Raw genomic sequence first — 16,394 nt, forward strand, 5'->3', positions numbered from 1 at the left:
GCAGGTCGATGATAGCCCTATGTTCATTTAGGAAGTCCATGCCTAAAATCACGTCGCGGGAGCACTGCTGCAAGACCACAAAGCTGGTGGGGTAAGTACGCCCATTTACGGTTATTCTTGCAGTGCATCGTCCCGATGGAGTAATCAGGTTGCCACCTGCTGTGCGAATCAGCGGGCCATCCCAAGCGGTGGTAACTTTTCTTAGCTGAGAGGCTAACGGTCCACTAATGACTGAATAGTCAGCTCCGGTGTCTACTAGGGCAGTGACTCTGCGACCATCGACATTAACTTCAAGGTCACTTGTTCGCGTCCTCGCATTGCACGTGGGCCTTATTGTCCGATCTCGGCTCCGTCGTTTCTTCAGGTCATGGCCGGGGCATACCGTTGTTACTTCGCTGGGCGGCGGTGTCTGCTTGCACTCTGGTCGTGTTGTCGTCGATGTCGTCGTGTGGAGCGGCGATGAAATGGTTGCGTCGTCGTTAGTGGTCGTTGGCGGCGGAGGATCTTCGTCTTTTCGCCGTTGAGCAACCTCACCTCCAAAGGTTGCTGCCTTTAGTTTCCCCTACGGGGGCTTGGGGACCTTCCGCGCATACTCTCATCATAATTACAGCCTGGCGACGCAAAGCGGGCCCTGTACGGCGATGGAGATCTGAACCGACGGCTTGGTGGCGCAATCTCACCGCTACGCAGATAGCTGTCGATTTCTTGCGGTCGTTCACCTGCGCGAGATCGTGGAGCGTCGACTGCAAATCCGCGAAAACCGATTCGTCGGTACGGGCAGTGCCGCAGCATGTGACCGGCCTCACCGCAGTGGAAGCATAATGGCCCGTTGTTCGCTGTCCTCCATGCGTTGCACTTCCTGGGGCTTGTTGGTCGTTGGTAGGCTTGGCGGGCGGGAGCCAAGGGGCGGTTTTCAGGAACAGGCCGGTAGCGGCGAGGTCTTGGAAAGTCATCACGTCGGGGCGGGGGGCGACGTAATGCACCAGCGTAGTTCATCGCTGTTGCCTCTTGTGCTTGAAAAGTCGCAGCCGTCGCTTCAGGAACGCCCAGCGCCTGCTGGACTTCTTCACGGACAACGTCCGCGAGCGTCGCCACCTGGGGTTGTTGCGATTATGGCTGCATTCGGCGGAGCTCCTCTCGCACGATCTCCCGGATGAGGTCACGAAGACGTCATATCAGCCGTGGCCGAGAATCTTCTCAGGAAGATAAAAAGAGGTCGAAGAAGTGTGGATGAGCCGCTTCCAAAAAAGAAGATCGTGGTGGTGCCATATATTCAGAAAGTGGCGCACAATGTAAAAAAAGTGGCCAAGAGGCCTGGCGTCCCTGTTGTTTTTTCTGCCCCACGGAAACTCGCAGCCTTGTGCCCGAGAACCGGGAACCAAGGAGCTAGAGGCAGTGGATGCGACATAAAACATGCCGAAAAGTATGTAAAATGTGCCACTGGTGTGGTATATGAAATCCCACTCAAGTGTGGAGGCGCCTACGTGGGCCAGACAGGCCGATGCGTGAATGAACGCGCAGGGGAACATGCCCGATCCATTCGGAATAAAGAAGGAGCAAACTTGCCTGCTCACTGCCTCGCTTGCAGTGGATGCGAGCCTTTGCTTAAAAAGATTAAGATTCTAGGAAGAAGTAAAAATAAAATAGCGCGGGAGCTTTTGGAGGCCTATCACATAAAAGAAAACGGTGATAAATGTGTAAGCGACACTTCTGTCAAACTGTTTAACAAGGAAAACCATTTTCTGCGCACCTGTTGTTGACCAGGAGTTGATTGGCTGTACCCCCCTCTCTCATTCCCCTTGTTCTTTTGCTGTGATTCTGACTATATAAGTCTTCTCGTCGAGCTCTCGTGGAGGACAGACGTGCCGCTCTGAGCTCCGTCCTCGGCCGGCAGTTCGCCCCTCTTCTCCCGCTCCTCTCATTCGCCACCGTCCTCCGCTCCGCCCCTTTTTGACGCTCCGCCCCTTTTTCGCCGCACTCGCGTCTCTGCGCTCCTCGGGAGCGGTCGCGCGTCGGCGGGCTCCCGCCGCCTCTATCCATCGCCCTTGGATTACCTGCATCGGATTACTTCCTGGCGGTTTTGGATACGTCGCATCAGCGGTGAGTTGGCCAGCTGGCCTTTTCTCCTGCCTCCGACCCTCTCACTTCCCATTAGCTGAGTGTCCAGCTGCCCTCTTCCGCGTTCCCCAGTGCGCGTTCGTGCTTTGTGTTTTCCGCTCCCGTGCGCGTCCCCGTACTCTCAGTGCGCGTTCGTGCTTCGCCTCCGATCCGTCTCGTTGTCCCAGTGCGCATTCGTCCTTTGTGTTTCCCGCTCCCCTGCTGCCCGTACTCTCAGTGCGCGTTTGTGCTTCGCCTCCGTCTGTGACCTACGGCTGTCTGCTGCATTCATCAGTGCTGTGCGCCATGCCCCTCCGTGGCTTTGAACTTGGACCTATAATGCCCGGATAAAGTGTCGTCTTTACGAGACGCAACGACCCACGATGGCCGTCAACGCAGATTTCCTCAGGCCTCCTGGTCGCCACCGCCGCGCGCTCAGCCTCGACTGTTCCCGCAGGCTCCGAATAATGTGCGAAGAGGCCTCACAAATCTTAGAAAAGCACATCAAAGCACAGAAGTTCTTAGCAACCTCAAAGAAATCTCCACCTTCGGAGGGTATCCAGACGCCACCACACCACGTGGCAAGCCCTGTTAACCTCTCCCTTCGGGATCAGGAAGAAACGCCTGATCCACCTGTCCTTAGGCGGTTCGATGCCTCCTGGATAGACTCGCCCACCCCTGGCCAGCAAGCCCACCCATCCACCGTGCCTGCCATGCTCCCAAGCACTGCGCATGAGGAGCTCCCTCCGGCTTCAAGCCAATCCGTCTTGCCTGCCGCTCTCCAAAGTATTGCGAATGAGGAGAATCCTCCAGCTTCAAATGAGGGGGCAACTCCCCAGTCTGGGGTCTCCTCACAGCTCACAGCTCTCCAGATGGCATCTATAGAAGATGCCTTCACCGAAGGAGACTACGACACCGAGCCCAATTGGGTTGAGGTTCAGAAAAAGTCTCGAACAGCTGTGACGAACATCCGCGACCAAGCCTCCTCTCTCAAGGTTGCCGATCCCGGGCAGGATGATTTTCCTCCCCTGAACTCCGAGCACACTGATCCTCGCATCTCCCCACTGACCTCCGGGGCATCGTCCGCCCTCAAGAGTTCAAGTCCTGCTGTTCCCTCCGGAAAGCCAAACGATCCTGCGAACAACCACACGCAGAAGGACAAGCCCAACCAGGCCACTCAACAAAAGCGCAGCAAACTCAAGACTCGCCGCGCGGAGCAAAGAGGGCCTCAAGACAAGCCCTCTGCTGGTTTGTCTAGCAAATCCTCCAACACTTCCTCACGCGTAGCCCCAGCGGCCCGCTTCTCCGCACCACCCGCGGACTCCCAGGCTGCCTGCTCAGCAACCATCCTCTTTTACCCTTCGCGGAAAAAAGACAATTTCCTTTCTCCCAGCCGAGACTCCATCGCGAAGTTTCTGGCCACCTTACCTGGCGTTAAGGCTGTCAGGGTGAACCTTCGCCGTAATGTCTGTGCAGTGGACACCAACCCCACAACCGATCTTGACCCCCTCCTAGCCGTCAACGACATCTGTGGTGTCAAAGTGCGAGCCAAGGAAGCTGGCGGGAAGACCTCCACTGGCCTTATCTTCTCAATCGACCCCAGCCTTTCTGAGGACGAGATCCTCAACGGATTGGAAAGCAGCGTTCCTGTCCTAGGATGCTGGCGCAGCGGCAAGGATCTGGTTATCCGCTTCGCTGGTACGGAGCCACCCCAAGAGGTGGCCCTGTACAAACTCCGGCGCTCTGTTCGCGCTCGCCGCCCACGGCCTTTGCAATGCCTTAAGTGCGGAGTATATGGGCATGCCACGGCGGCCTGTACCTTTCCCCCACGCTGTCTCCGCTGCGGTGATTCTCACCCGACCGATGACTGCGACGCCGCCTCTCCTCACTGTCTCAACTGTAAGGGGAGGCATGCCGCCACAGAGCCAAGGTGTCCACGCTGGCAACAGGAAAGGCAGGTTGCCATTACATTGGCCACTTCCAAGTCCCGCATCACACGGCAAGAGGCCATTAAAATAGTGAAGGACCGAGCTGAGCCTGCCAGGACAAGTTCTGGAAAAGCTGCAGAACCCACTCGGGATCACCCGGCCACTACCGCTCACCCACGCAACTCGTCTCCCCACGACCCCCAGTCTTACTGCGGTGTCGCGAAGTCGCCTCCACGCGCAGCCCCCGCACCAAGCCCGACTCACACTGATCAGCGCGAAGCCATCACAGCCGCACTCGCAGCTGCTGTCGCGGCTCTCATCGGGCATCTACCTGTTAACTCACCCGCGCGGCAACTCTGCGCGGCGGCTCTTGCCGCTCATGATGCCTTTAACCATCATGGCTAACAACCAGCAAGTTCATCGGCCGCGAGTGATGCAGTGGAACTGTTCTTCCCTCCGCCGCCGTCATCCTGAGATCGCAGCTATTCTGCCTCTCAAGCAGTGGGATATCCTGGCGCTCCAGGAGACCCACGCTCGTGCAGAAGATTTTCACCTACCTGGTTATTTGGGATACAGTGGTGCGACAACATGTGCATCATCCCAGTGCAATGCCAATCCGTGCTGCGATACTTCGCATCCTCCCGGCACTCCTCGGACGGCTATTTACGTGCGCGCCTCACTACCCCACTCTGTAGTCGCAGTGGGCGATCTTACAGGTGGACCCATCGAGTGTGTTGCAATCAAGGTCCGTGTGAGAAATACAGACACCACTATCGCATCTGTGTACATCCGGCCTGGTCATCATTGGGACGCTCGCTTCGTCGAGCACCTAACTGCCCGACTTGGATGTGACGTGCTCATCTGTGGGGACTTCAATTCTCACAATACAGAGTGGGGCTCAAGAAGCACTACCAGACAAGGCCGCGAACTTCTCGACGCCATCTACGCAGCCGGACTCAACATTCTGAATAATGGCTCCCCTACCTTTGTGTGTTCTCGGGCGGCCCCTTCGGCTATTGACCTCACACTCGCCTCCCCCTCCTGCGACTACAGATGGGAAACATCGGCGGATACTGCTGGGTCGGACCACCTCCCTATTGAAATTACCCCGCTCGTAGACCCTCCCCCTGAGAAGAATGTCTACCATGTTGTGCGGTGGAGCCTCTTCCGGAAGTTGTGTAGTGGTCAATGTGCCGACATAGACTTCTTCGGACACATCGCTGCTTGCGCTACTTCCGCCACAACCCGCTGTGCCGTGAACCCCGGATCCCCCGTCCCGGATGTCAAACTGCTTAACTTGCGCGCCGCCCGACGCAAAGCACAGCGTAAAGCTCGCCGTACGGGCAAACCCGAGCACTGGACAGTTTATAACCGCCTAGATGCCTGCTGCCGTCGCCATGCCAAAAAACTCCGCCGACGCAGCTGGATTAAGCTCTGTAGAGCTCTAGACGGTCCCCGATCGCAGAAACGAGGATGGCGAATCCTTTCGTCCATGCTCCGGCTTCGTGTCCCTCGGGCCCCTGTCCTCGCCATAGCGGTAGCACGCGGAATCACGGACTCGGCTCTCTCCGAGCTTCTCGCTGACCACTTTGCCACTTCCTTGGCTGTGAGTGCAGCAGTGCCCGCTGCCACCTCCCACGCTCGCATTACTCTTGTTCCGGCTCATCTTGCTGACGATATCTTACAACTATCGACTCGTGACTTCACCGCTCACGAGCTAGATGCAAGTCTAGCTTCCAGGAAGCAAAGATCTGCCCCGGGGCCCGATGGTATTACGTACCAAATGTTAAAAAATCTCGACACTGACCAGCGCGCTCGCCTTCTCAAGGCGTATAATGCTCTTTTTCACTCCGGCTCACTTCCCGATGAGTGGCGGTCTGCTACAGTCATCCCAGTCCTGAAGAGGGGCAAGCAACCCTCACGACTAAACTCATATAGACCAATCTCCCTCACCTCCGTCCCAGGAAAGGTCCTAGAGTCCCTAGCGCTAAACCGCCTCCAATGGATAGCGGATGCAATGGGGGCAATTGCACCGGAACAGAGCGGTTTCAGAAAATGCCGATCTACAACTGACTGCATCACAGAAGTTGTTGCTTTTCTTGAACAGGCTAAGGCCACTCGAAAGTGCGCATATCTCCTCCTACTGGACGTCCAAAATGCCTTTAACTCCATATCTCACAGCTCCATCTTAGATGCTCTCCGCGACCTCGGTGTAGTCGGGAATCTCTTTGGCTACGTCCAAAACTTTCTGTCTGACCGCACCTTTAAAGTTAAGGCTGGTTCCTCTTCAAGCTCTCCCCGTAGTGTTCTCTGCGGCGTCCCTCAGGGCAGTGTACTCAGCCCCTTCCTGTTTAACCTCGTCTTGTCACAGCTTCCTCGCCGCATCACAGCCCTCCACTCTGGTGTGCGCATTTGCTTGTACGCAGACGACATAGCCCTTTACTGCAGCGGTTCGACACTCTGCGGCCGTACCATCCGCGCAGAGCTTCAGTTTGCCCTCCTCACTGTCCAACAGTTTCTTCAAAGTGTCGGGCTTTCCTTGTCCCCCACAAAAACCGAAGCCCTTGTGTTTCACCCACGCCCTGCGGCTATGTACCTCACACCGCCACTCACACTAGGAGGGGTTCCTCTTCCCTGGAAGAAGTCGGCCCGCTATTTGGGGCTCACAATTGACTACAAACTCTCCTGGCGCCCCGCCGTTTCCTGCCTCAGAAAAGCAGCCTCACAAGTCGCCTTGACCGCCAACAAGCTGCTATCCAAGGGCGAAGGGTGCTCCCCGTCTCTTGCAATCAGGTTTTACAATGGCATCGCAGTGGCGAAAATCCTTTATGCACTGCCATTCGTCAACATCCCCCCTCTCCTATGGCAAGCCATCGACACTGACCAGCGGAGTGCCATCCGCAAATTCTTGCGCCTCCCCCACTTCTCCCAAGTTGCAGCCACTTATGCGGAAGCTGCGCAGTGGCCTGTTTCGCTACGCGCCGAACGGTTTGCCCTGAATGCGGTCGAGCGCATGAGGCGAGCCCCTGACACTGCTGCCATCTTCGAACGGCTTCACAATGCCCCTCATTCTAAAATGGGTCGCATAGCTGACACGTTCAACACCGAGATCGCGGACCCCCCTCCACAGTTCTCCCTGAGGCCTCCCCCTCACTCTCGCCCACCACTCCAAATCAAACTCAAAGTGAGCGGAATACGGTCCAAACAGAACACACCCATATGTGCAATGCGACAAGAGTCCGCCGCCCTATTAGACGAGGAACTGCACGGCAGACTCCTAATCTACACCGACGGTTCGGTGGCACGGGATGGGACTGCCGCAACAGCTGCTTGCTTTGTTCCTGCCACCTGCTCAAGTACTGTCTGCCGACTCCCTTTCGGAGCCTCCTCCACAACAGCTGAGCTAGCGGCACTCCACCTGGCCGCGCACTTCCTCCTTAGCAGCTCTAATGTCGCCGCTGCTGCCATTTTATGCGACTCCAAACCAGCCTTGCAGCTCCTACGCAAGCCTGAGTACAACATACCTGTTGTACAATCCCTAAGCAACAAGCTCAGAGCGGTCGAGGACAGAGGTACAAACCTCGTTCTACAATGGCTCCCTGCCCATGTCGGCATCCCAGGCAACGAACGGGCTGATGCCCTGGCCAAGAGTGCCCACACTGGCGATCCACCTGTCTGTAATTCCATCACCAAATTTGATGTGGCTAGAGCAAGAATTCTACAACGGACACTTGCCGCCCACCCAGACGCCCGCGTCGCAGCCGGCAAGGCTCCACGTACAATCAAGTTTGCCGACTTCACGGCTCCCCAGCGCGCAACCCTCCTTAGAATGCGCATCGGCTGTGTTTGGACAGCGGAGCGACTCCACCGCCTTCGCCGCACCGGACTTCCGTCATGCAGTGACTGTGGTGCTGTGGAGTCTCTCGATCACCTACTTGTGTATTGTCCGGCCTACGATGGGCAAAGACTTGAACTCTGTGCCGGCTATCGCAAGTTGGGGTTCCCGTCAGCTACCTGCGCCGACCTGCTGTTCCCACGCGGCCCCCGTCATAAAGTCCAGCGTGCGTTCTTTGCACTTCTGGACTACCTGGAGTCCACCAACCTTATCACGCGCCTATGACATTTTGGCGCTTCGCCTCACCTGTGCCATAGTGCATATGTGTTCTGTGTTCAATCTGTGGCTACCTCGCCTTGTGCTGTGCGCGTAAGTTTGCGTTCCTCTCCGTGCGCTCATGTTGTGATCTCACTGACTGTGCCTTCGCACATTATCCCCTTGCTGACTCGTTACTGTGTTCAGTGCCTGTGTTGTGTCTGTGCTCACTTGAGACAATGCGCCTCCGTGTGTTGTGCCGTCCCTCACCATCCTTTTGTTCCCTGTGTCCAAGTGTGACTTACTGACTGTGCCTTCGCACATTATCCCCTTGCGGACTCGTTACTGTGTTCAGTGGCTGTGTTGTGTCTGTGCTCACACAAACATCTTTGCCTCCAAGTGTTGTGCCCAAACTGTGACCGCAATCTCACTTAGTGACTCCTCTGCGGGACCTTGTGCCATCATCGGTACGAACCCCTCCGCCAGCACCGCTCTTCCGGGCGCTGCTCTCGTATTGTCCGCCCATACAACAATGGGCCGACTTTCAACGATCCCCGTCTTCAAGCCTCGCGCTATGCCGACACTCATGGATCACTATTCTCTTGCCCTTTCCCTTCCTTCCTTACCACCGTTCCAGTCATCCTCCCTCCCCTTTACCCTCCTCCCCCTTAAATCGGCGCAACGGCGGTGATCCCTCCTACCTGAGGAGACAGTTGAACGCGCCGATCCCCCTTTCCATCTTCACCATAAGAACCACTTCTCTCTCTCTCTCTGACTATATAAGGCACTTTCACATAAATAAACTCAGTTGATAGTTTGCGCTCTGTCTGTCTCCTTGGCTTTTTCCTGTGGCTGTCTTTTTATAGCGCATCTTGGTTCCTTTAAAACGTCTTCTCGATGGTCGATGCTTCATTCTCAAATTCTTCCACAGTTTTCGGCTGGTTCCGGACAAGCCCCGCAAAAAGCGACTCTAACGCCTCGCATTAAGAATTTCACTCTGTCATCTTCGGTCATGTTAGGGTCGGCGCGGCGAAACAGGCGTTTCATCTGCTCTACGTAGGCCAGGACGGGCTCGTTTGGTAGTTGAATTCTTGATTGGAGGAGGGCCTGAGCTCTTTCTTTTCTGACAGAACTTGTAAAGGCCATCAAGAACTGTGCTTTGAATATCTCCCAATCCTTGAAAGAAGTCTCGTGATTTTCAAACCAAACTCGGGCATGTCCTTGAAGAACAAAGTAGACCTGCCTGAGTTTCGCAGCGTCGTTCCAACCGTTGAATTCTGCCACACGGAAGAAAAGGTCCATCCAGTCACCCGCATCTTCATCCGATCGTCCATGGAAGCAGGGAGGCTCACGGGGTTGGACGAAAACAACCGGTGCTGTAGTCTGGGCCATTGTCAGCGTCGATGCCTTCCGAGATCGAATGGAGTCAGGCAGCAGACCGTGTTCGGGTTGTAGGCCTTGAAGTCGGCGGCTGGCTCGGTGACCTGTAGGCTGGTCTTCCAGGGCGTCAGGAACACGGCTTGGGTCTTCGCTTGAAGGATCAAAGGCAGCACCTCCACCAGATGTCACGTAATGGTGACAATGCCGTACACGCCAAAAGAAGACACAGGCGTGATGGTACTGAAATAACTCTTTATTGGGGCTGACTTGCGCCCGCAAAAAGAACTAAGCAACTCGGCGGCGGCGATAGCAACAAACGCACTCGTCGGTCGTCGAACAAAGAATGCTCGTCACACTCGTCAACGCTCAATTTAAAGGCTGCACAGAACTATCTAGATAACGTCACAAACAGCTACCAGCACGGGCTGGAACATTGTGGAAAGACACCCGAGTGGCCGGAACCTTCGAGACAGATCTCGGTGGATCTTGTGCTACAACAAAGCTGATAAAGGTGTGGCTCGCGACATCGAGCATTAACAAACAAAGATTACGGAACTGATACGCGGTCCAGAATCAGAGTGATAAGCCTGTATGCCGGCGGCTGTTAAAAACAACAAATACTGTTTTGAAGGTTTCGCGGCAATATAACAGAGAAACGCCAACTAGAGGAACAAAATCTAGACACGTGGCGAAAACCAGTGCAACAAAATCAAACACGAGTATAAAAAATCGATAAATCTAAATGCCTAACACGCGATTGACATGGTACAGTGACATAACATGATAGTAGAGGCCGTAGGGAAATTGCGTGAAAAATCAACAAAAATTCCCAGTCCTTAACAAGCAACAATGGCTAAAAAAGGTGGATGCGCAGAAAACATTTTTTATATAAGAACTTGTTTAAAAAACCGCAGAGAAACTTATGAGATGGACAAAAAATAAGTAAGTTAAACATGAAAAAAGAAGAGAGAGAGATGCAAATGTTGAAACAAAATTGAAAGCCAACAATTAACACTGCAAAACAAAAACCAACAATGAATTAATCAATATGACTGACTGCAATTCAAAATGTATAAAACGAAGGCATGTAAAGAGTACAAATAAAATCAAAGATAAAATCAAGCACAATCAGAGAGAAAAGCAATTTCTTTGTTCGAAAGGAAAACAGGATGTGCGGACGCATTCATCCTTGTGCTTAGCAATCAAAGCGACTTCCACTATTTCGCGTGTAAGCTTGTTATGGGATCGGTTTAGAAGGGTCGTTTTCTGAAAGACAGGGGAGCATTTCCTATTGCGCTCACATGTGCGACAATGTACTGGCAGGTTTTTGGATGATGACCCTGAAAAATCATTGCTATGCTCCATTAAACGATTATTAATACATCGGCCGGTTTGGCCGATGTATGCCTTGCCGCGAGATAGAGGGATGAAGTATACAAGCCCTTCTGCGCATGTTATGGCGAGACTCTTGTGCCTTGTGGTGCAGCCATTATCTCTCTTTGTCGTTTTGTTGACCATGCGACAAAGTCTTGATAGGCGGTACGGGGCTGAAAAGACCACGTGAACGCCTGCCTTCTTACCAATCTTCTTGAGATTATGAAAAATCTTGTTGGTATAAGGTATTATTGCTGCCTTATTTTGCTGTTGGACTTCAGCTGAAGGGCCTGTCATCTTCTTTTTGTAGTTCTTTAACATTTTTCTTGCGACAGAAAAAAGAAGTTCCAGCGGGTATCCCGACTGCGTCAGCCTGCACACTTGAGCTGAAAAGGTATGCTGGAATTTGTGCTTACATGACTTCGTCAAGGCGTTACTAAAACCAGATTGCGCAATATTCCTTTTAACCAACTTTGAATGAGCAGAACCATAAGCTAAAATGGGTTTCTTGCTACTTGTTTTGAACGCCCAGTAAACATAATTAGGAGTGAAAAAACGTCTTAGCCCGAGAAAACGAATGGAATTCTTGTCTGGCACTTCGTGGGTCAGCTCAAGTGGCGCCATTGTGTTCGCAAACAGTCAGAACTTGAGATACCCGACTTAAAATGGTTTCATTATTGCAATCTTAGATAACTAAGTAATCATCTACGAACCGGAAGATCTTTAAAAAGCATGAGTTATCAAAGGTTTCATTAAGAGCTGTCATGCATGCCGAGGTAATGGTCACTGAGAACTGGGGCAATGCATGATCCTATACAGATCCCCTGCCTTTGTATAAAACGAGACCCATTCTAATCTGCAAAGGTTGATTTGAGGTAAACCGACAACAATTCCAAAAAACCATCAACACTAATGCCACACTTATTCTGAAAAGCCACGGCGCCATATTTGGACACCCATTACTGTTGATGGTTTTTTGGAACTGTTGTCGGTTTACCTCAAATCAACCGTTGCGGATTGGAATACGTCTCCTTTTATACAAAGGCAGGGAATCTCTATAGGATCATGAATTGCCCCAGTTCTCAGTGACCTTTACCTCGGCATGCATGACAGAGCTCTTAATGAGAGCTTTGATAAGTCATGCGTTTTAAAGATCTTCCGGTTCCTAGATGATTACTTAGTTATCTTAGGTTGCAATTATGCAACCATTTTAAGTTGGGTACCTCAAGTTCTGACCGTGTTTGCGAACACAATGGTGCCACTTGAGTTGACCCACGAAGTGCCAGACAAGAATTCCATTCGTTTTCTCGAGCTAAGACGTTTTTTCACTCCTAATCATGTTTGCTGGGCGTTCGAACCAAGGAGCAAGAAACGCATTTTAGCTTATGGTTCTGCTCATTCAAAGTTGGTGAAAAGGAATATTGTGCAATATGGTTTTAGTAACGCCTTGACGAAGTCATGCAAACATAAATTTCAGGATAGCTTTTCAGCTCAATTGTGCAGGCTGACGCAGTCGGGATACCCGCAGAAACTTCTTTTTTCTGTCGCTTGAAAAATGTTAAAGAACTACAAAATGAAGATGACAGCCCCTTCAGCTGAAGTCCAACAGCGAAATAAGGTAGCAATAATACCTTATATCCACAAGATTTCTCATAATCTCAAGAAGATTAGTAAGAAGGCAGGCGTTCACGTGGTCTTTTCAGCCCCGCACCTCCTATCAAGACTTTGTCGCATGGTCAACAAAACGACAAAGAGAGATAATGGCTGCGCCACAAGGCACAAGAATCCCGCCATAACATGCGCAGAAGGGCTTGTATACTCCATCCCTCTATCTTGTGGCAAAGCATCCATCAGCCAAACCGGCCGATGTATTATTAACCTTTAATGGAGCATAGCAATGATTTTTCAGGGTCATCGTCCAAAAACCTGCCAGTGCATTGTCGCACATGCGACCGCAATAGAAAATGCTCCCCTGTCTTTCAGAAAACGACCATTCTAAACCAATCCCATAACAAGCTTACACGCGAAATAGTGGAAGCCGCTTTGATTGCTAAGCACAAGGATGAATGCGTCAGCACATCCTCAGTTTTCCTTTCGAACAAAGAAATTGCTTTTCTCTCTGATTGTGCTTGATTTTATCTTTGATTTTATATGCACTATTTACATGCCTTCGTTTTATACATTTCGAATTGCAGTCAATCATATTGTTTAATTCATTGTTGGTTTTTTGTTTTGCAGTGTCAATTGGTTGGCTTTCAATTTGGTTTCAACATTTGCATCTCTCTCTCTTCTTTTTTAATGTTTAACTTATTTTTTGTCCATCTCATAAGTTTCTCTGCGGTTTTTTAAACAAGTTCTTATATAAAACGTTTTTTTTCTGTGCATCCACCTTTTTAGCCATTGTTGCTTGTTAAGGAAGACACACGATAAGGCTGCCGTCGTATTGGGCGATCGTCGTCTTAAGTAATGTTGCGATGTTGTGTGATGGGCGTTTGACGAACCTTCGAGGAAGAAGCAAAGCAGTGCTTGAAGTCCAGCAGCAGTTGCTCTAAAGCGCGCCGTTTCTCCTTTTACAAGTGACAGTTAATGTCGATGCTGCCAAGAGATGGCTCATTAGTTTCTACTGCCGTGGATGCAAAACAGACTGGATCGTGCGCAACATGGTCAGCAAAAGCGATAGCAGTCCCCGGGAACAAGTGTCGGTACTCATTAGAAAAATTTGTGACAAGGAGTGCAGCCCGGCCATTGTGAAACGACAATAAACTTCGGGGAGCGCAAATGCCATGAGCAAGCAGGAGTGTATGGTTCGCCTCCGCTACAGCATCACCGGTACGGAAATCGTCACGGGTAACTTCCACAAGAGCACTGCTTCGCGGCGGCAGCGAGATGCTCTCAGCGGAAACATGAAGTGCGGTATTGCAAGGACTGCAACTATCTTGTTCGGTAGATTGTCCCATCGAAAACGTGACGAGTGAGTCTATTTCGCAGGTCGATAACTGCTCCGTACTCCCGCAGAAAGTCAATGCCGAGGATAAGGTCACGGGAGCAGTCACTTAAAACAACGCAACTAACGACGAACGTACGTCCGTTAATCTGAATGCGAGCCGTGCACATCCCCTTTGGAGTAACTATATGACCGCCGGCGGTTCGAAGGTACACACCTGGCCAAGCAGTGAGCACCTTCCTCAAAACAGTCGCCATGCGACCACTCAAAATTGAATAATCGGCACCGGTGTCCACTAATGCATTGACCGTAGTGCGACCGTCTAAAATAACCGGAATGTCCGGAGAAACGCTTTTTGCTTCCTTAGGTGACGGTACCAGCAGCTCGCGGTCGGATCGAAGCGGCGACGACGGGAGGTCTTCAACGCAGCGACTACCAGCGGCCTCGCCCCCGAAGGTCGCTGTTTTCAGTTTTCCCGACCAGGGCTAGACGAGCGGCCTTGGTCCTCTCGCGAGGAACCGTGAGTGAACGAGGAGGAGCGCCTTGGCGAAGGGGAGCGGGGCTGACGCTGCGAACGAGATGAAGAACGCTGCTCCGCCAGGTACTCCTCAATAACTCGGGGTAGTTGACCAAACCGGGGAGGAGGCGAGTCGATGCGGAAGCCGTGGAGACCGAGGCGTCGATACGGAAAATCCCGGTAGAGATGTCCTGGTTCACCGCAGTGGAAGCAAAGCGGACGGCGGTCAGGCGTGCGCCAAATGTCGGCTTTGCGTCGGGGCAGCGGACGATTGTCGAAGTTCTGCACTGGCTGCACCGAGGGCAGCGGAACTGCAGGTGACGCGAGAATGGGCGGTGGTGAAGGGGGAGCCTGACTCTGCAGAACTTCCGCATATGTGGGACGATTGTCGGTCCCCGACAGCAATGGCGGGCTCGGAACTACAGGCGAAAGAGGGCTCTTGAGTGCCTGCCGCACCTCCTTCCGCACTATAGCAGAAACGGAAGATGGCGATTGCGGCAGAGCGCTCCAGAACTTGCTTAGTTCTTCGCGCACGACGCTGCGAATCAGTTCGCGCAATGCATCGGGATGCCGCTCTGAAGATGAAAATGATTCCGCGATTGTGCTTGTATGAAAAGGTCGGTCATAAGCCACGGCACATTGGTGTAGCACCTTTTCCATTGTGGTGGCCTCCGCAAGGATTCCGTTTACAGTCGACGGTGGGTTTCGCACAAGGCCTGCGAACAACTGCTCTTTCAAACCCTGCATCAAGTGCCTGACCTTTTTGTCCTCGGACATGGCGGGATCGGCTCGCCTGAAGAGGCGCATCATGTCCTCGACGTATGCTTGGACACTCTCATTCGGCCTTTGGATGCGAGAGTGAATGGCACGTTCTGCATGCTCGCGACGATCTGCGCTAGTGCCATCGCGCTAAAGCCATCAACAGTAATGGCTGTCCAAAATGGCGCCGTGGCTTTTCAGAATAAGTGTAGCATTACTGATGATGGGTTTCTGGAATTGTTGTCGGTTTACCTCAAATCAACATTTGCAGATTGGAATAGGTCTCGTTTTATACAAAGGCAGGGGATCTGTATAGGATCATGCATTGCCCCAGTTCTCAGTGACCTTTACCTCAGCATGCATGACAGATCTCTTAATGAAAGCTTTGATAACTCATGCGTTTTAAAGATCTTCCGGTCCGTAGATGATTACTTAGTTATCCTAGATTGCAATAATGAAACCATTTTAAGTCGAGTACCTCAAGTTCTGACCTTGTTTTCGAACACAATGGCGCCACTTGAGCTGACCCACGAAGTGCCAGACAAGAATTCCATTCGTTTTCTCCAGCTAAGACGTTTTTTCGCTCCGAATCATGTTTGCTGGGCGTTCGAACCAAGGAGCAAGAAACCCATTGTAGCTGATGGTTCTGCTCATTCAAAGTTGGTTAAAAGGAATATTGTGCAATATGGTTTTAGTAACGCCTTGACGAAGTCATGCAAACATAAATTTCAGGATAGCTTTTCAGCTCAATTGTGCAGGCTGACGCAGTCGGGATACCCGCAGAAACTTCTTTCTTCTGTCGCTTGAAAAATGTTAAAGAACTACAAAATGAAGATGACAGCCCCTTCAGCTGAAGTCCAACAGCGAAATAAGGTAGCAATAATACCTTATATCCACAAGATTTCTCATAATCTCAAGAAGATTAGTAAGAAGGCAGGCGTTCACGTGGTCTTTTCAGCCCCGCGCCTCCTATCAAGACTTTGTCGCATGGTCAACAAAATGACAAAGAGAGATAATGGCTTCGCCACAAGGCACAAGAATCCCGCCGTAACATGCGCAGAAGGGCTTGTATACTCCATCCCTCTATCTTGTGGCAAAGCATCCATCAGCCAAACCGGCCGATGCATTATTAACCTTTAATGGAGCATAGCAATGATTTTTAAGGGTCACCGTCCAAAAACCTGCCAGTGCATTGTCGCACATGCGACCGCAATAGAAAATGCTCCCCTGTCTTTCAGAAAACGACCATTGTAAACCGATCCCATAACAAGCTTACACGCGAAATAGTGGAAGCCGCTTTGATTG

At 51.9% G+C, this 16,394-nt stretch overlaps 1 protein-coding gene across 1 annotated transcript; it reads left to right on the forward strand.

Annotated features, from left to right (window-relative positions):
* Positions 1-6,615: 6,615 nt before the first annotated feature.
* Positions 6,616-8,268, forward strand: LOC146171564 (uncharacterized). Its single transcript, XM_084586448.1, has one exon. The coding sequence runs from the start codon at positions 6,616-6,618 to the stop codon at positions 8,143-8,145; it is 1,530 nt and encodes a 509-aa protein (XP_084442574.1). The 3' UTR covers positions 8,146-8,268.
* The last annotated feature ends 8,126 nt before the right edge of the window (positions 8,269-16,394 follow it).

The sequence above is a fragment of the Amblyomma maculatum genome, unplaced genomic scaffold (genome assembly GCF_055883805.1).
Source record: "Amblyomma maculatum isolate TAMU_Amacu unplaced genomic scaffold, ASM5588380v1 scaffold_19, whole genome shotgun sequence".
Lineage (NCBI taxonomy): Eukaryota > Metazoa > Arthropoda > Arachnida > Ixodida > Ixodidae > Amblyomma > Amblyomma maculatum.

What these genes read in the sequence shown, in the direction of transcription:
- LOC146171564 (XM_084586448.1), top strand. Translation starts at nt 6,616, where the DNA reads ATGTACCTCACACCGCCACTCACACTAGGAGGGGTTCCTCTTCCCTGG.